Source organism: Arvicanthis niloticus, chromosome 4 (genome assembly GCF_011762505.2).
Source record: "Arvicanthis niloticus isolate mArvNil1 chromosome 4, mArvNil1.pat.X, whole genome shotgun sequence".
In the NCBI taxonomy this organism is placed as follows: Eukaryota; Metazoa; Chordata; class Mammalia; order Rodentia; family Muridae; genus Arvicanthis; species Arvicanthis niloticus.
This window is the reverse complement of record NC_047661.1, coordinates 135,067,818-135,088,411: the sequence shown is the minus strand read 5'-3', so window position 1 is coordinate 135,088,411 and position 20,594 is coordinate 135,067,818. Positions and strand designations below refer to the sequence as shown.

The 20,594-nt window shown below is 37.3% G+C and overlaps 1 protein-coding gene across 5 annotated transcripts in view; it reads right to left on the bottom strand.

Moving 5' to 3' along the window:
- The window catches only part of Wls (Wnt ligand secretion mediator), a 99,363-nt gene that overhangs the window by 130 nt on the left and 78,639 nt on the right, over nt 1-20,594 (bottom strand). For 2 of the 5 annotated variants that reach the window (XM_076933448.1, XM_076933451.1), the window contains 3 exons: nt 13,975-14,128; nt 8,735-8,836; nt 3,022-4,395 (listed from right to left, as the gene is read on the bottom strand). In XM_076933448.1, coding sequence (XP_076789563.1) covers nt 4,286-4,395; nt 8,735-8,836; nt 13,975-14,128 — 366 coding nt within the window. In that variant the 3' untranslated portion in view covers nt 3,022-4,285. Of the gene's footprint in view, nt 713-3,021; nt 4,396-8,734; nt 8,837-13,974; nt 14,129-20,594 lie in introns of those variants that run through there. The other 3 variants (XM_076933449.1, XM_034499799.2, XM_076933450.1) reach the window with 3 other exon arrangements.

The following is a 20,594-nucleotide window of genomic DNA, read 5'->3' as shown; positions in this document are numbered from 1 at the left end:
TGGGAAGGGACAGTCAATATAAAAATGGAAAGGTAGAAAGGAAAGGCCTGATACAAACACTAATGGGCATTCCTAATTCTAAGAGTAAGTGCGTTGGTGAGAAAAGAGAAAACTCTTTACACATAATAGTTTAAACATCCCTGGAAGACTCCTCTGATGTCAGCAGAAAAGGGGCTACTGATGTAGTTACAAACCAAGAAATCCCTATATAACAAGAAACCATTCAGTTCTCAGAAGAGATAATGCAGTGGTTTACATGAGAAATGATATTTGAATACAGTTGGGGTATTTGCTTGGGAAACATTCTGAGGTAAAGTTGGTATTTTTGTTGAAGCCCAGTTTTAAGAGTTTAAAACCTCAACCTACTTCCAGTTTTTCTCTCTTCTTTGCGCTTGTGGTTGAGATGTGAGCCCTCACTTTTCTGTTCCTGTTATCATGCCTGCATATTGCTGAAATGTCTCCCTACCTCCCCACCATGAAAAATAAACCCAAACAACACTTTCCTTCTATAAGTTGTATTTCTCATGGTGTTTTATCACAGACATATAAAAGTAACTAATATATGGTAAAAGTAAACTTATACAAGTCAGAAATGTTCTTGTAAACGTGTCAGGATAAAAACAATCCTGGGAGATAAAGATACAAAAGCATATTCATGAGAGTCAGCATGCACCAGCAAGTTGGCTTCATCACCTGCCCTGAGGATGAATGCCTGTAGGAAGAAAGTAAACCCAAATCAAGAAGGCATTTCTGGAGAACACTGGCCCATGTATCACTCAGAGTGAGACAAGAATCAGAAAAATGTGCTCGCTCACTCACTCTCTCTCACTCACTCTCTCACTCACTCACCTTCCTTGATAAAAATCCTACACTAAAATAGCTACTTATGAGGTAGCAGTAAACAAGATCTCTTTATATAGTACCTATTTCTCAACATCCACACACACACAAATCTTCCCACTTCTGTTAGCCTCAGTGATCACCTGACAGGAGAAAGTGTCTAGAATGGTGGAGCTAAAGGACAGTTGCGTGCTTCACTCTGTGTTACATTGGGGGCTCAGTTTCAAGAGTCCCTTCCTTGCACAGGTCCTCTATGGCTTGAACTCAGGCACTAGAATTGTAAGAATGAATTTACTCAGTTCTGAGAAATGATAAAAACATGTGACGGCCACGGGTGGAACTACTTACGTCATTTTGATGAATATTCTCTTCCCCAAAGGGGAAAATGTAGATATAACATATATAAAAAAAATTGAAAACAATATGGTAGCCAAATGAAAGTGATTTTATTTTCTATGTATTTGTTGAATATATTGAATTTTATTTTATAGTCAGATAATTGCAATATTTTCTGAAATATCCTTTAGATTTTATAAGATTTATTTTAGTAGTGATGTGTATATAAAACTGGTACTCATAGCTATGTTTTCTCCCAGATCTGATCATCTCTAATAGTTTTTTCTCTCTTTTTGAGGCATTTCCAGGATACTCTTCACAGACTGGAGCTGGCTAGGCCTTCTTGGTAGCCCTTCCAGGGTTGCAAACTTTCTCCTTTGGACTTCAATTTTCTCCTCCACTGTCCACCGAATATTTCTCTACTGTGTGCGATGAAATTGTACTTTCAGTCATGTAGAGCTAAGTCCTCAACTTGTTTCTAGATCCTAATCACTGGTATTTTTTGAGTGTTGTTTCATTGTATCCTTGTCTTTCCTTAATGCCTGGTCTCAGATTTCAAAATCAGTGCCTTTATTCTGGCTCCACTCAGAGCAACCATCTTTCTCCTTGTTGACCAGCATGTCCATCCATTGATTCTGCTCTGTTTTTCTTTCCAACTTTTTGCCTGATACATATGAATGACATACATACCCCAAACTACATGCGTTATGCTCCAGTCACTTTCATAGAGCTTCTGGGCCTTGGATAGCCCAGTACTGCCTTGTTTGCATCACTCTGGCTCTGGACTTCTTTGAAAACCACATGCTATTTCTTAATCTTTCTCATTTTTCTCTCATATTGAATGTGGTCATACCTGGCTACACATTATTGATGTTTTGATGCTCTGCCTGGGCATACTTCTCATTCTTGATGAGAATTGTTGATGGCCAAGTCAGTCATCAACACTCTGTTCATTGTTCCCTCCAGGAAGTGATAGTTAAAACTCAGTCTAGACAAATATGAATTCTTCCTCATCCTCACCATATTAGATGTTTTCAAATGGTTTGCCCAGCTCAAAGTGCTCTCTTTCCTTTGCAGACTGACTGCTATTCACAAGATCATGCTGTTTGATATGACTCACTGTGTAACTGGATTGGCATTAGGATATACTGTCTCTAGATTTGATGAGAGAGACTTGTAAATAAAAACTCAGGGTAAACATGAGTTTCTGAAGTTAAGTCCTATTAGAGCTACCCCCAAGCCCATTCTTTCTGGGGTAATGCAACTTTTCAAGGGAACCATAAACTATTCTAGGAAGGTCCCTTTTTGAGCTAATCTTGGCTTCTTCTATTTATGTACATACTGACATTTCATTCAGGAATCTTTACTTGAGCCAGGGACCTGCTCGCCACTTCTCAGCAAGGGTCTGAAATTTGACTCTGCTCTCTGCCTCTTTATGAAGCTCACATTCATAACATTCAAACCATGTCTGATCTGTTTTATCTCCAAAATAATCCACCCTTCTCCACATCCTCTACTGCTGACTGGCTCTGGCCTATGAGCTCATTGCAGGATCCATCAAGCCTTTCCTTGCTTCAGAGGTAATTCTAAGCATATCCCTCCTTTGTATAAAACTTGAGGCAGCCTGACATTGAAAACCATATTTATTCTGCCTCCAAGGGATCATCCTGTGTCTTTCTACATACCATATAGTCTTGGCACCTAACTTTACCCAAACCTCCTATAAATTACATAGCTACTATGGTTTTTCTAATACTTTACTCTCTATCATTTGGCCCTGGGAAAAATAATATTTCTTTAATGTTCTCTCAGACTATCATCCAATCCCAAAGAATAGAGACTCCATTTTCTAGAAGGGGAGATAACTATAGTGCTTGAAGTTTATTTGCTGTAATAGAAACAGAGGCACAAACTACACTTGATTCTTTATAGGTGGCAGATCAGTAAGTGGATGTTGATACAATGGATCACATACCTATCTAACATTCAGCAGTTTAGAAAAATGCACAAAGACAAGAGCCAACCCTTAAGTGCTTTCTCTGTCACTGTTTACCATGGTTCTAGCCAAAGTTAGGAAAAACACAGGATGTGGTTTGCCTGTGTATGAGGGTCTAAAGCATCTGAATCCTCATGTATATGAACATTCCTTGCTGGCCTAGAAAGGCTTAATACCTGATACAGAAGGTATTGCTTCACCTCCAGAAATACTCAAGCTATTTATGCCAGCACCTGGGTACTCCAAGATCCGAGCAGATTTGAATCTGTTTGCCTGAGAACTGTTGGGGCAGGAAGGGGTGTATATTTACATTCATTTTATTCAAATGATTGGATTTACAGTTTTGGAGGTTGTTTGAAGCATCTTATCAAAAGAAAACACATTTTAAGCAAGAAGTTAAAAAAGCTTTTAGGACCCAAAGGCCATTTAATACTAGAAATCCTATTTGAGTAGTTCAGCAAATATTTCTCAAAATCCACATCCAACAGACAGATTAGTATCAAATACACAGATTTGGTTTCGAAGCTAAAATGCCTCTGGTAAGATAGAATTTCTCATGAAGTTTGGTTATTTTACAGTAACCCATTTTTTAAAAAGTGGACATATTTGTACTGACAACTTAAATAACTCAGTTGGCTACTTGGTGATATAAATAGAAAAAAAGTGCTCATGGAGGAGAGTGAAAAAACTACGACATCAGCAAATGTTGGACTGCAAAGAATGTTTAAACATATCACAGAATCTAAAACAGAAAAAAGTCATAATCTACTCAATATAGGCCCTATTGGCCCAAACCATCCCAAGGAGTATACCCCTCTATGTGAGGGTTACTAACCCACCTGCTACAGATATGGCTATGTCACTAATTAACAATGATCACAGAAAATGTGTCATATCAGTTTTTGTTAACATATGCTATATAGTAGTGGCAGAAGTCTTACAACAGCCACCATTGGAGGTTGTCTGACAAATGTCCATCCATTGTTCTAAGAAACTATACCTAAGAAGCACTAGGCATTCACTTTTCACTGAGCTCTGTATAGTAGGATCTCTACTCCAGGGGAAGAGGCTGGATAGAGAGACAATTCCAGCCCGGTGCCATACCATAGCCTCCTATTCCTGTGCTTCTTTACGGGTCAACTTGTAGATCTCAGTTGGTCCATCTACATGGGTGATTGTGGTAGTGAGCTGCAGTTCTTCAACGCTGTGGACACCCAGGTCACCTGAAACAAAATGTTTAGTGTTATACTTGTTCAAGGATGAAGGAGAAGCATATCACATTCTATCCTGATAGGCTCTCTCAACATTTTTGCTTAGAATTTATTATATCTATATTTTTAAAGAATCACTTTTGGCACACAGACAGGTCATTAATGATACATGAGTTAAGTAACTGATGATATCATTCACAGTATTATTAACATTTAATGAAAGCTTACCTTGTACTTAAAACTATTATAAATACTTATTATCCAATCTTACTTAATCTGTGTAAGAGCACGCAAAAGTTCAACAACTATGATCATACAAGCTAAGTAGAAAAAGAGCCTCAGAAGAAAATCAAGGGAACCAACCCAACCTCCATGGAGAAACAGGTACATAACAGCATAGCAGTGTGGCCTTGCAGGCTGCATTTGAGGTAAATGCAGTGGGCTAGGTCAATAAAAGATACATAGAACAGATGTGCAGGAATGAATAGGCACATAGAAGCTACTGATGATAACATATACAATGACTATGTCTCTTACAAACAAGACCTGCCTACCCTAACTGTGTACTAGGGCAAGCTTCTGTATCTAATTTACTGGTTAAGAACCTTCTTCAGAAACAAAGTACCAAAAATGTATACCAAATTTTTTTCCTGCCCCTCAGGACTCACTATACATCAAGTCTAGAATTCATTATCAGAACACAAAGTTGTTTGCCTAAAATGGAATAATATGGCCTTTCCTTAATTAGCAGAAAAATAATAATGAACAAAATAAGAGTTTGGTAGTGAATATTCAATTATATATGAATAAGCTAGCAAATTAGTGGGGTGAGAGTAGAAAACACCCAAAATCAATGCTCAGTTTAACTGTGAGTGGTACACACACACACACACACACACACACACACACACACACACACACACACACACATTTATATATAGGAGTGTAGAAAAATAGAACATAAAATGTGTGCATGTGCATGGGAGTGTGTATATGTGTGTGATTTTCATGTTACACAACTACAGTATTTTCAAGAACTAGAACTTTTTTCAGTTTAAGGCATATAGTTACACTCCAGGTTAGGGTTAGGGTTAGAGAGTGAACTGATAGTCCCTTAGACACTTTCCTGAACATTAAGGAAACTATGAAAGTCCCTTGGATACTATCCTGAGCAGAGAGCAACCTGACAGAACCTTCTGAGAAAGCCTGAAAGTCTCAGAATCCCACAGGTCATCCCCAGTCATTACAGAGTGTTTGGCTGATATGTTCATGGATACCATATGGTATTTATTTTTCTTTATTGATCCATTTTTCTGTATGGTATACCATGATCTATCACATTATTAAATACAAGCTCTCAAGACTTTGGAAAAGAACATTCTAAATAAAGAAGCATTAGGTCAGCCTCCAGCACTTTCATTAAATCTATTTCTGGACAGGAGAAGAAATGCATAACAAAGCTGGTGAGAGGTTGTAAAAGCTACCTTAAGCTTTAAGGACAGTCACAAACTTCTATTGTTTTCCTTAAAATTGTTTAAAACTTAGCCTAAAAAGTAACATGTTTCATTGTGGCATTTAAAATATACATGTATTCATGCCTTTCTCCTTACTATCCCATGTTTTTTTTTTTTTTTTTTTTTTTTGATAGTTTGTCACCTTCTTCACCTTGAGTCATCTTTTGCTTTTATATCACATGTATGTCATCATCCTTTCTTTTCTTCAATCCTCTTTCATGGTGCCTCTTCTATTTTCATACACACACACACACACACACACACACACACACACACACACACACACTTGCATGCTCATGAATGAGCTAGAGCTATATCTGTCTCATGAGTCAGTTGATCAGGGAAAACAAAAGCCTAACACTTCTAGACAAAGAAATTTGAGTTATGGATTTGTATGTTTCGGATAAGCCATTATATCAAAGTCAGTTCACCAGAATTTCAAAGACAATCCTGGCCAAAACAGGAGTAGTATTTACTTAAAAATGTATATGATGTTGCAGGTTACATAAAGAAACAGCCAAAATATTTGCCTAAAACAAACAAAAAAAAAAACAAAAATAGGCATTTAAGTTCTAATCGTTCTCTCTCCCCTTCTACCTTCTCTTTCTTCTTTCTTTTCTTTTTGGAGATGGAATTTAACTCTTTAGCCAAGGCTGGGCTCAAACTCAAGATCCCACCACTGTACTTCTGGACTGCAGAGATTACAGGTGTGAACTATCATTTTTGGCTCTGACACAAGTCTAACTGCTTTACAAACACAGGTACAGAAATGCTCAAACCATTCTACTAACAGAGGTAACACTCTTATTTTTACTCTGCTGATGAAGAAGCTGTGGTTAGGTATCATTCCCAAGGCTAAAACTTACTCACAGTAATATCAGATGCAGACATACACCACAGCAATACAGACCAAGCTCTACACTCTTGACTTTTAGGTCAGAGCATTTTTTTTTCAATTTTACAGTTTCTAGAAGCCAATAAGACCACCGGTCAAATATGAGGTTCAATGCAGTGTGCTATAGCTATAAATATACACATCTAATAATGTGGAGAGACTTTTAGAATATTAATATTCTTTTAATATATGATATGTTTTTAGCATACAAATCAGAGCACTGACAAGAGAGCTATTGTCTTATGTACATTTTCAGTGTGTATTCTTGGAGGCTTAGCATGCCCTGTATTTCCTTGTAAGATGGAAGGTTACTGTAGCATTATTAATTTACCTGATGTGTTAGCTAAAGACTCAGAGAGTTAAAATCTGTAAAGCAAAATCTATGATTCTTGCATCTTGCAGGACAACTTTTCCCCCTTAGGGGACAGGATTTGGAAAACACCAGTAATAGAGGGGGAGTGAAGATTTCTTTATTTGGCTCTAAACACCATGAACCCCTACTTCTGCAAATGTCTTGTCCATCTGTTGGTTCAAGGTCATGGCTTCTGGGTACTCAAAGGTTCTTGCCATCCAACACAAAAAGAAACTCTCTGAAAACATTATTGGGGACATATGAGGAATTAAGGGAACTTTCACACATAACAACCTTCTCTCTTTAGCTATTAATACATAAGTTCATCTTTGATCAAGATTGTCCAAAATTAAGATTTTCTTTCTTTAAACAATATGGCCTTTTGGTCTCCAGCTGATCTCCATGGACAATGGTAGAGGATGAGTACCTCTGGTGTGTCATCACTGGGGTGTGGTACTGAACAGTTCTAATGGCCTAAAATGCCTTCCACCAGGATGCAGTCTGCTAAGACTGGCAACCTTTATCACATCTGTGATTGTAGCCATTTTGGTAAAAAGAAGAGAAACTTCTGTGAATATTCTGAGTACTTCATAGATCCTTTGTGAGAATTGTTCTAATATTAAAAGAGACCTCATAATTACAACCTAATAATCATCAAGGCCAAATAACACACTATAACTAACAGAGAGTTCCTGTACTGTGAGCTCATATTTGTTTCTCAAGGTCAAATATAGTCTGCGCTAGAACCAGGATCTTGAGCTATCTGTGACTGCTTTCGAAGCTTGTGTTTTCTTCACAGTCTTCTTCTTTTTATCTGTCTGTCTGTCTATCTATCATCTATCTATCTATCTATCTATCTATCTATCTATCTATCTATCTACCTACCTACCTACTTACCTATCTATTTATTTGGATTTTCAAGTCAGGCTTTCTCTGTGTAGTGTTGACTGTCCTGGAACATGCTCTGCAGAACAGGCCTTAGTGTAAGAGATGGTCTGCCTATGCCTTCTGAGTGCTGAGATTAAAGGTATGCATCACCACGTTTGGTTTTCTCCATAAAATCTTTTTATTTTTTATTTATTAATTCTTATTGGATATTTTATTTACATTTCAGATGCCATCCCCTTTCCCCATTTCCCCTCCCTAGAAAACCCCTATCCCATGCCCCCTTTTCCTTTTTGCTTTTATACAATTTTTTTAAAATGTTAATCAAAGGCTTTATAAGTTTGGTATTGCTCATGTGTCTCCACCAGTCAAAGATAGTTGATATATCCACAAAATCTTAAATGACTTTATTGTTTACTGTGTATTTTTTCTTGGAAAATAATTTTTTATAAGGAAATTTCTGTTCAGAGAAGAATAGAAAAAACAATACTATATTTGTAAATCTAAATTGATTTAATATAAAGTATTACAATTAGCTTTAAGTTTATCTTAGAAATTGGGTGTTATGATGATGGTGGTAATGATGTTTAAAAATACAATAATGAACATTAGGTTTTTTCGAAAACATTTTGAAATAAATCAAATATACAGCATGATGTCTTCCATGTAGAAATACCCTTTAATTATTCACCAATATTTGCCTACCCTGGCTCCTAGGCTTAGCATCCCGGCACTGGCATTCTTTCCTGGAGTTTAGGGACAAATCCTCTACTGGAAAGCAGGTGTGCATCAGGTTAAGGATCCCTCCTGGGTGAAGAAAGCTTTGGTGGAATAGGGTTCATAGGGCCTAGATCTATTTGTTAAGCCAGCTTAACAATGAAAACAATCCAGAAAAAGGAAAAGAAACAGAAAGGCTGTGGAGACTAAATGCCACTCTCAGACATTCAGGGAATTTAAAAGTACAGTTCATCTTCTTGACTTTCTTTACATTTTTTTCCTGGAATATTTCAAATTAGACCTTTCCAAGAAGCTTTGGGATCTTGCATAAAGTTACAGAATGTACAGGACCTACTATTGTGGTCTGCTGGAAGATGAGAGGTTCAGAGAAAAAGAAAAAGATAAAAATAAAAGAGGGAAGGTGATTAGAAGAAAATGTGGTGCATCTACACAATGGATTACTATTCAGCTATTAAAGGCAAAGACATCATGAAATTTGAAATAAATGGATGGAACTTGAGAATATCACCCTGAGTGAGGTAACATAGACCCAGAAAGACACATGTCATATGTACTCCTTTATAATTGGACATTAGACATAAAGTACAGCAAAACCATGCTACAATCTACAGACCCAAAGAAACTGGGTAATAAAGAGGGACCAAGGGAAGATGAGAGTGAGAATTTCACTAAGAAGGGAAAACAAAATGGTCATCAGAGGTGGATGGAGAGAGGGAACTCGGTGGGAGACGGGGTAAGGAGGGGTATGGGGATGGTAATCAGGTGTTCGGGGAGTGAGAGAGGGCTGGAAGTGAGAAGGGAAATTTGTGGGGATGGGGGAGGCTATAGGGGTGATCCTAACTGAGATTCCTACCAGTGGGGGATATAGAGATTGAAGTGGCCACCTTCTGTAGCCAGACAGGACTTCTAATGGAAGGAGGGGGACATCAACCTACCTACAAAATCTTTAATTCAAAATATTTCCTGCCTACAAGCTTCACAGGGATAAAGATGGAACAAAGAGTGAGGGAATGGTCAACCAATGGCTGGCCCAAATTGAAATTTATCCCACGAGAGAGAGCCAACCCCTGATACTATTAATGATACTTTGCTATGCTTACAGATAGGAACCTAGCATAGCTGTCTCCTGAGAGGCTTCATCTAACAGTGGATGGAAGCAGATGCAGAGACCTAGAGTCAAACATCCAATGGAACTAGGGGAATCTGGAAGAGTGGGGAATAGAATTGTGTGAGCCAGAGAGGGTGGTACCCAAGGGTGGGTTCCCCTTCTCCTTAGAGAAGGGGGATTAATGGGGGAATGGATTTGTAAGAGCAAGAATGAGAGAAGAGGAGGGAGGAGGCTTGTGATTAGGATGTAATATAAATAAAAATAAATTATGAAAAAGAAAAAGAAAACCCAATGTAAAAAGATCCTTTTACAACTGAGTGAGGTCATGAAGCCACACAGAATAATAGAGGGTACAAACTGCTAGGGCTTCAGAGCTACTGTAAAGTCACAATATGCAAAAAAAAAAAAATGTTGAACTGTGTGGATTATATGTTTATGATTAACATGAAGTTCCCCAAAAGTTTGTTAGTAAGTACTTAAGATTATTTCTAATAAGGTGTTTGAGAAATTATGCTAGTTTTCTACAAGGAAATATTAAGATATTTAGCATCTCTAAAATCTGGACACAACATGACAGTGGCACATAACAGTCAAAGCGACAACTAAAAGGGCATGCATGTTCCAAACATATATTTAGAAAGAAATATGAGGATATGTTCTACTATTGTAGACTGGGATTTGAGCTTTCTGTGCCTCTGTGCCATTACAGATCAATCAATCAATCAGTCTTACACACACACAAAAAATGTGATGAGGACAACACCATAATATTTCTCAATTGTGAGATTTTTTTTTTTTTTTTTTTTTTTTTTGGTTTTTTGAGACAGGGTTTCTCTGTATAGCCCTGGCTGTCCTGGAACTCACCCTGTAGATCAAGCTGGCCTCGAACTCAGAAATCCGCCTGCCTCTGCCTCCCAAGTGCTGGGATTAAAGGTGTGCGCCACCACCGCCTGGCTCAATTGTGAGATTTTTAAGTCACTGTACAAAGCAAGAAGTCCTGATGAGAGTGGCCTGGCTCCACACCTAGTAATGACTCTGGAGCTTCACATACCCAGTAGTGTGCTGACAAACATTACCCCTGAGTTGTCACAGTGACAATGTTAGTATAAGAACAAGCCACAGGATCTGACAGTGTGTAAATTGAAGAGCTTGTTTAAAATAGATAAACAGAGTGCAGAGGATTAGCAGATTTGTCAACAAAATACAGAAGAGTTCATGTGGTCAGTGCTCACTAACTACAACTTGTTAGCTGTCAGAAGCCATCATAGGACGAGCTAATAGTTAGCAGGTAATCTTCCTGAGATGAGTTTGCTTGGATTAATAATCCAAAACAGATTTGGTCTAATAGGCAAGGCCCAAGAGAAAATCATTTTAGGAAAGGTTCCTGCTGTCAATATGTGTTTGCTATTATTACTAAACATATCACTAGGTATTAGCCCACACTTTTGAGCAGATCTCTGTAGAACTATAAAAGATATACTGTCTTGTAGTGATGTTATATAGACAAATAGACGACTTCTTAATTCTAAGTGATAATTCTATAAGAATTCCTAAAATTATATCAGTATTTATTAAGTTGTTTTATAGGGGGACTGCTATTAGGTCCTTTCTTATAGTCAAAACTTCAATGAGAAATACCAGTCTCTAAGTGTCACTAGTTAATTGCCTCTGCTACTCAGAACACATTCCCAGAGGTTGTAAACCATTAACCAAAGGTCATAAAAAGGGAACTTATGATTTATTGTAGGTGCTAAGATAGAAGATAAAATATTAACTGGATTTATCTATACAAAATATCACTAATAACTTAGTTATGGTTTTTAACTCTCCATGAACCTGTGGAGCTGTGACAGGTTCTTTAGCCAGATAATTACTCCTAGTGGATATGTATGTAAATATTCTCTGTTGTAAACCTTGTATTCAATTTATGATTTATTTATGTGTAAACTTCTGATGAAATGTTTACATGATCATGTATTCTGAAAGATGTATAAGTGCTGAGAACACAGAGGACACTCACTCATTTTTTCTCCTTATCCTCCTTGTTTCTCCTCATCCCTATCCACTTTTTAAAAGAGAATTTTCATAGGATACTTTTTAGAATTTAATAATAAAGGCCAAAACTACTTTGCAATGTGTCCCCTTTTCTTCCCAGGACTTCAATTAGCAGGCTGAAAGTTAGAGCTCTGAAATTCCTGTGGAGATAGAACAAAGGCTACACTGCTTAATCTGCTGTTTTAGGATGAGGTGCTGAGTGCCAGAGACTGCAGTTTCTAGTCTCAGAGGAATATAGAAGGCAGGTCAGCTACAGTGGCAAAGTAATTCAGACTTAGATAAGTAAACTTTTTATTATTATACAGCAACCCTAAATGTCCCCTAAGACAAAAGTCTTACCCTCCACCAAAGCTCTTCTCCCTCTGCGGCCTTAAGGGGAACAGAGAACAAAAATAAGACTATGCAGGGGCTGCTCCCCCGCCCACAGCCCCACTTCCCCCCTCTCCCCTCAGCATATTTTTTTACAACATCTAGGAAACATAGCAATTATTTTATTTGCTATTTCCTTGAGAGACAAACAAAACAAAACAAAACAAAAACAACCCAATATCAACAAAAACACCTCAAATTCAAGTCAAGCCCAAGACTATGTGGTTTCTGTTAAAGTCCAGCAAGATGACCATGAAATAAAATAAATGTTCTTTTTTATAATCCACAGTCCCATTATCATGGCACTATGAAGATTGATTGCTTAAAAAGCTGCAGGCTCCACTATGCTAAATATTATAATGCATGAACTAACTAGTAGTGGAACAGAAACTAATGGATGCCTAGGTCTCAAACCTCTAGAAAGGTGGGCAATGGATAAACTGACTCACCTAAGACTCATGCCAGAGATAGATTAAAAACAGAATGACAACAGCTCTTCATTTCAAAAAAGTCAACATATAAGATGACTTGCAGTTCACTGATGTTTATCAACCTGGCTTAAACTTACCAAACTACTAAAACCTATCATCAGCACAAAGAAATAATGTTTTATATGAGGAGGCAATATATAGACTGTGTCACAAAGAGGAATTTCAGCAGGCTCTGATGAAGACAGAATCCACTCATTCACTATACACTGAGTACTTAAAAGAGAGGCCAAGTTTTAATGAAAGGAGATTTCAGAGTTTTCATCTCTGTACCAAGTTAGAACACACTAGTACTAATTTCAGGAAACATGTCTTATGTTACACTTACAATGTTGATGCAGTTAGGGGAAAGCAGGTGTAAAAAAGATAAAAGAGTAAGACTGGAGGTAAACCAAAAGACTAGCTATTAAAAGTTGTTCATTGGCCATCTGTTACATTTGAACAGCATTGGGCAGGGATAATTATTTCCCTTTGTGATGGCTAGTGCAGAGACTTAACAATCTCTTTTCTTTTCTAGATCTCAGTTTCCTTTCCTCTGACATGACAAGAATGCCTAACTATAGTTTTTGGATCAATGTCATGTATTTCTGTGGTTATAAGGTAGGAAAAGGTGGTATTCTCAGCACTAGGAGACAGGATAAGCGTGGTTTGGAAGAAAACATTCTTGAGGCATACATGAGTCCTAAGTAGATTGCAGCACATGCACACACACACACACACACACACACACACACACACACACACACATGCACGCACAGCAAAAACTCATAAAGAGAACCGAGAAGAAAACAGCACATCATAGGTACGTTTACCCAGTACCTCAGTATTTGACTGCCATTATTGGAAGAATAAATGTGGCAGACTTTCATAGAGTAATTTTTGCTCAAGTAAAAGTGAGAAAAACAAATTTTATTCTATACTCCTATATTTTATAATTGAAACATATTTTATAATAGTGAAATATTCTCAATATATTTTAGAGATTAAAAAAATGAATATTCAAGAGCTATCTAGCTTGTGCTGATTTTTTGTTTTATGGCTCCTGAATCCTCCAGTTACACCGGTAGTATTGGAAAGACATCTGGAAGAAATTTTAACTGACGAATGCAGGGTTTTAAGCTGTTTAAATCTTGCAGACAAGTCTACTCTATACTGAATGAATTTGCAATAAAAAGACAGAGACTCACCATTAGACTGGTCTTCCCCATAGTTCTTATGGGATGGTGCATACAAGAACATCAAAGCAAAGACATACAGGTTCCACATCCCATAGATTCCAGTGAAGAAAGCACTGCTCACTTGAACTGTGACACCACCCCATTTCCAATGGCCTTCTGTCACCTATAGATAAAAAAGAAGGTATTAAAGTGAAACAGAAAAGCATAATACCAATATAAAAATCAATCAACATGAAAGCCGAGTCTCTTCTTCAAATGGAAAAGTTAAGGGCCCTAAAAGACTCCACATTTTAATGTGAATAAAATCCATATAAATTAAGGTCTCCTGAGGATTTACTATATGCAAAGATGACAGTGGTTTTTATTTTAACTATACATTAGAATAACTAAGAGTATCTCTTCCTAGAAACTGAAGTCTAAATATTCTTTAAAGAAGTTAAAGAATTGCATTTGACTCCATCCACAGCTACCATTTCTTCTTTGCCTTCTTCATATCTAAATAAAAGCTCCCTGAGGCAAAACCATCTATAGTTTGCTTGCTGCAGCTGCAACATCTTCAGTGCTTGATGTTCTATGTGCATGCAGTAAACAAACAATGCACATTTACTCAATGAAGAAAGAGTGAAGTCTCTGGAATTCAGTTTCCTTAAAATCTTGCAGGGTTATAGATTGGAATTGAATATATATGTAATTTCTAGAAATTGTGTGGGAGATAGTACAATATATCATATTTATTTATGAAATGTTATTCTAGGTAAGCTGCTCATAAAAGTAATTAGGAAACTCCCATATACTTTCCATTTTTGCAAGAGATGTTCAGAAACTGCTTCTGTTTGAGGAAAATGACTTAGTAATTGTTTTCAGAGTATTCTGAAGATATACGATTAATACTAAGGATTGCTACAGAGCTGTTGAGTTGAGTGACTAATAATTTGTACAAGCAATAGGATCACTGAAATGATTTTGAACACTTCTGCTTGCTATAGGAAATTTTAAATGTGGATGAAAGGAAGTCCTGGGTACTTGCTTCTCTGACAGCTGAGTCTGGGCTATACTTCTAAATTCCAAGATGGCAGAATGGATCTAAATGTTAGTGACTTCAACAAAACAGTTGTGCTTGGCTCCTGTTTATGCAATAGTGGATCTGTGTTTCTTCAGACCTCCCTAAGGGTCCCTAAGCCTAGTAAGGTATTAACTATATATTTTTATTCTGAAAAACCTGTTGTGTCAGGAAACCATGAAATCTAATTATAGACTTACCATTGTTAATGTATCCCTTGTGGTATATAATTTTTCATGTTTGTGACTCATAAAACAAACTACTACCATAAATTCATTTTAGAGTTTACTTCAATTCAGAAAATTTATTTTGGAAAATATATTTTATGAAATGTCCAGGTTGTGGCTTTGACAAATATAGAGTTTGTAACCATTACTTTTTTTAGGTCATGTGTCAGCATTGAAGCTATTTATGACTTCTTAGTAATGTCTCCAAATGCCACTCTAACATTAAAATACAGATTGTGCCCACTTTATAAAATATAGGCTGATGTTCAATGAATATTATGGTAGGGGAAAAGAAGCTTTAAGAGAGTTGCAGAAATCTATGCTTCTGGTCTAGTCCAATTATCAGGGAAGGCTGGGCTCATTAGATATAAGCAAGACAGAACAAAGCAACTTTTCTACTCTGTTGGGACAATGGGCCTTCAACTAAGGAAGTGGTATGTAAGAGGTTAAATTTTTGAGCAAAATCTGAGAAAATTCATAATTTATATTTTAATTTAATTGAAATTTAATTTATTTAATCTGTTTTCAATTTCTCTGAAGATTTGCATTAGAATTTTTAATTTTTGAGATAACATGCTTATATTATTTTCCCCTTCCTTTTACCTTCTTCCAAACTCTTTTATGTACTGTCTCATACCCACCTTCTTTCAAATTCACAGCTTCTTTTTCATTTAAATGTGTGTATATGTGTGTGTGTGTGTGTAACTAAATGTATAAATACATCAACATGGTATTATAATCAATGTTATTTATATGTATGTGTTTGCTGCACTATTTGGTATCAGGTAACCAACCAGTCAGCTCTTCCCTGGGGAAGACTATTCTGGTTTCAGCATTCCTTATTCTGTGGTTCTTTGTCTAAGGTTAAAGCTTCTTGAACTTTCCTCATTCCATAGAACTGATATATTTGATGGGTTACTTCTTACTAGGATTGGCATGATTGGCTCATCTAAGTAAAGCTCTGTATGTCTGGTATAGTATTCAACTGCTATCTCTTATTGCAGAGGTATCATAAGAATATCTGTGGAAACAAGGAGATAGAAAAAATAGGAGGCCTGGTACTTAACAGTATTCAATATCTGATAATACAGTGCTGTTATAAGAATGCCTGTGGGAACATAAGGAAATAGAAAGGAGAGCTAGAATTGAACATAGGAATTCAGCAGGGTGAATGATTCACTATTGATTGAAGAGAAGTTTTAATGGATGTAGTTCCTCTCATAGTGGAGGAGACTAATGAGTTAGGCAACAGAAATAAGGTAGAGGATGGCTATGTTATAGATTCTGAGAATTAGCTGGGATAGAACTTGAGTCTTAACAACTTGTTTAGAGAATAAAAACAGGCTTTGAGTGGTGAGACTACTGTATTCCAAGATAATACCTGAGCTCTGAAGGTCAGGTTTGTTAGCTTTGGGGGGGGGGGGCGGGAGAAATGAACATTCTTAACTTGTATTCAGACATGAGATGAACAAGGTCTTTCAGTGGGTGTACAAAGACTACCATCAACTGGTGATAATAACCTGGGCTTTGAAGGAAGGAGAGTTTCAGAGTAAGACAAATTTTTCTGAAGAAGAGGCTAACTTCAGGTAAGGAAAAGACATGAGAGGGAAATACCATTAGCTGGTGAGGGTGAAGGTTGTGGGAAATACCACTACGTAAGGAGTTGGGGTAACCACCAGATTTATTCCTAGGAGATACAGATTCTGAGTCAGCAGTTGTAAGGGATTTTATCAAAGACAGTACTACTAGATGATTAATAAGGAAAGAGTGGTGATGGAGCCCTATATACCTATATACTTGAATGTTAGCTCTCAGTTACTGTTCCAGTGCTATGCCTTCCTGCTTGTTGCCATGGTCCCTGCCATATTGACCATGGACTTATCCTCTGAAACTATCAATCCCTCAATAAATTGTTTCATTTAAAAATTGCCTTGGTCATGGTATCTTAACATAGCAGTAGAAAGACAACCAAGACAGGAGACAACTACCATGGAAGGTCACTTCAGTGGCCATTGTTTAATCAGTATTTATACACAAGTCTATGTGTTTTAATTTGGGGCATGGGGTGGGGCAACAAAACCATATATGCCCTGCATATGCTAAACACAGTAATATACAATTTATGATAAATCATATATGGTTATATATTATATAGAGAGCATTTCTTTCATGACCCTTAGTTAAATACCTATAGACTTCTATCTATAAATGCTTATTTACTGGTAGGCAGAGAGATAAGCTACATAAATAAATAAATCATGCAGATATTGTAATCCCAGAGTTAACAAATTGGCTTGTATTTCCCCTTCTGTTTTCTCAATTACTTGTGCTTTAGACATGCTGAACTCTGAGCACATTCCCACTAACATAACCCAAAATGAGCAACCTCAACAGAGCAGGCCTTGTAGATCTAAATTCTTACAATAGTAAATTATAGGGGCAGCTATTTCCTATTTTAACTTTCAAAGAGAAAACACAAGTATTTACAGTACCAACCATGTTACTCTCTACACACTCTTCCTTTTTTCTGATTTTACATTTCAACAACTCTTTTCTGTATAAGGGCTCATTTATACCTTGCAGCCAAGTGAGGTCAAATCCCTTTATACCCAGTAGTTTTGACAACTAGCAATCCAATAACAACATTTCCAAACTCCCAACAAAGGCTCTCTTACAGGAAATATTTGCTTATATCCGTGTAACCAAAAAAAGAACTTGGGAACAGGTTCTCTGGGTATTTATTACATGTATCTTGACCTAAATATCAGTCCTCTGGGAGCTCCTTCAGTGAAGGTCTCTGTACATCTTTCCTGCATTGTATTTCTGTTCTTAGCCAAAACCACTTCTAAACTGAACACTTCTCTCTTCTAGAACGAAAGGGGCTGAAAGACTAGACTCTAAAATATAATTTCTACATTGCTGTGACTCAGACTGTTAAAATAGCAGGCATTAAAGACTGAATCCCAGCCCCAGCTACAAAGCCTAAGGTCACCACATTCCAACAGTTTCCTATATGCCTTTCATTCCTGGCCTTAGAGTTTCAATATCCTGGCAAGATTCCCCACATATATTTCATGGGGCATAAATGGAACCTCTCAACAAGTATAACAGGAGTTTTAAAAAACATACCTTTTACCTAAGGCTGAGATCCATTTCAAAAAGTTACCCAATACATTTTCTTTCAAGTAAGCTCATTGCTCTGACATTCCAAAATGATATTAGAAAATAAATCCTCTGATGACTATATTAACAGTACCTGGGACACAGTTATGCAGGAAAATGTTTTAGCTATCTATAAATAAACCTTTTTAAGAGAAGAAAAAAGAAAAAGCAGCAGGATGAATGTGTGGTACTAATGGAATTCAAAGACATCATATCCCCTTGGAGTTGAAATCCACCCACCTGACTACTGCAGCTAATGTAAAAAGCAGGCTAGAGCCCAATACTGGAGCAATGGTAAATTAATCTCTCTCTCCAAAGAAAAGCTGCAAATTCTGTTTTAAAATAGTTTCCATCACTTTAAAATGTGCAACAGTTAAACATGTTTAAAGATTAAATTCTAGCAAGGCACAGTCATCTTAGGGATTAATCCCTCTAGAATTCAGGTGAAAGGGTTTCTGCAGAATTAAGTCAGTAGAAAAGGCAGTGACCCAAAAGTGGGTACATGAAGACTTCAGCTTTGTAAAAGGGCAGAGGCAGGCCTGAAGAATGGAAATGCCCTTCCCGGTCACATCCCAGAGAGCATGGTTTATCTTACTGAAGACTCCACTTCTGAACGAGGAATTCCTGTTCTCAAAGTCAGGGAACTCAGTAGGCTGTTTAAGAATAGTATATTGCTAAGTGGCTGGAGGAACCAGGAAACATAATGGTGACATGAGGAAACTAGCCAAAAGTTGAGTGAAGCCTTACTCAATACCTCTGTTTAAATATGGGTTAACTGAAATAAAGATACATCCATTAGCCAGAGAGATAGCTCAGCTGATAAAAGATATTTGTCATTGAAGCTGATGATCTGAGCTTTATCCCTAAGATCCTCATGGTAGAAGGACGAAACTGACTCCTCTCACACATGTGCCCCACGCATGTGCACATGCACACACGCACACACACATACACACACACTAAAGATTGTTGAAAAATTCATTCAGTATTGGCAACAGCTTTATTGCATTTGGAGTGAAGTAAACTGATACAAATACACGCCTATTACAAGTCAAAGAAGAGCCTTTTTGTTGGGGCAGACTCCTGTGAAGACACCATATCCTAACCCACCCTAGAGGAACCACTGTACTCAGAGCAGCTGAGGATCTGCTGCACTCAGAGCAGTTGAGGAAGCTGAACTCCCAGGGGCTCTAACACTCCCAGGATCATAGAATTTCAGGATTCTAGAGGCAGCCTGAGTCCCAGGAGCTCTTTCACCCAGGATCTCAGCATAACACAATCACAGAGATAGCTGAACACTGAGGAGTTCTGACACAACTAAGATAATAGGAGAGACAGGCTCCAGTCACAGACAGTGAGTACAGGTAGCACTAGAGATAAGCAGATGGTGAAAGGCAAGTGCAAGAACATAAGGAACAGAAACCAAGGTTACCTGGCATTATCAGAACCCAGTTCTCCCACCATAGCAAGTCCTGAATATCCCATGACACTGGAAAAGCAAGATTCAGATTTTGAATCACTTCTCATGTTGATGATGGAGGAATTTAAGAAGGACATTAATAACTCCCTTAAAGAAATAGAGGAGAGCATAGGTAAACAGGTAGAAGCTCTTAAAGAGGAAACACAAAAATCCCTTAAAGAATTATTAAAAAAAAACAAAACCCACAACCAAACAGGTGAAGGAATTGAACAAAACCATCCAGGACATAAAAATGGAAGTAGAAACAATTAAGAAATCACAAAGGGAGGCTACCCTGGAGATAGAAAACCTAGGAAAGAGATCAGGAGTCATAAATGCAACCATCACCAACAGAATACAAGAGACAGAAGAGAGAATCTCATGTGCAGAAGATACCATGGGAAACATTGACACAACTGTCAAAGAAAATGCAAAATGCTCCTAACCCAAAACATCCAGGAAATCCAAGACAGAATGAGAAGACCAAACCTAAGGATAATAGGCACAGATGAGAGTGAAGATTCCCAACTTAAAGGGCCAGTAAATATCTTCAACAAAATTAGAGAGGAAAACTTTCCTAACCTAAAGAAAGAGATCCCCATGAACATACAAGAAGCTCACAGAACTCTGAATAGACTAGACCAGAAAAGAAATTCCTCCCATCACATAATAATCAAAACATCAAATGCACAAAACAAAGAAAGAATATTAAAAGCAGAAA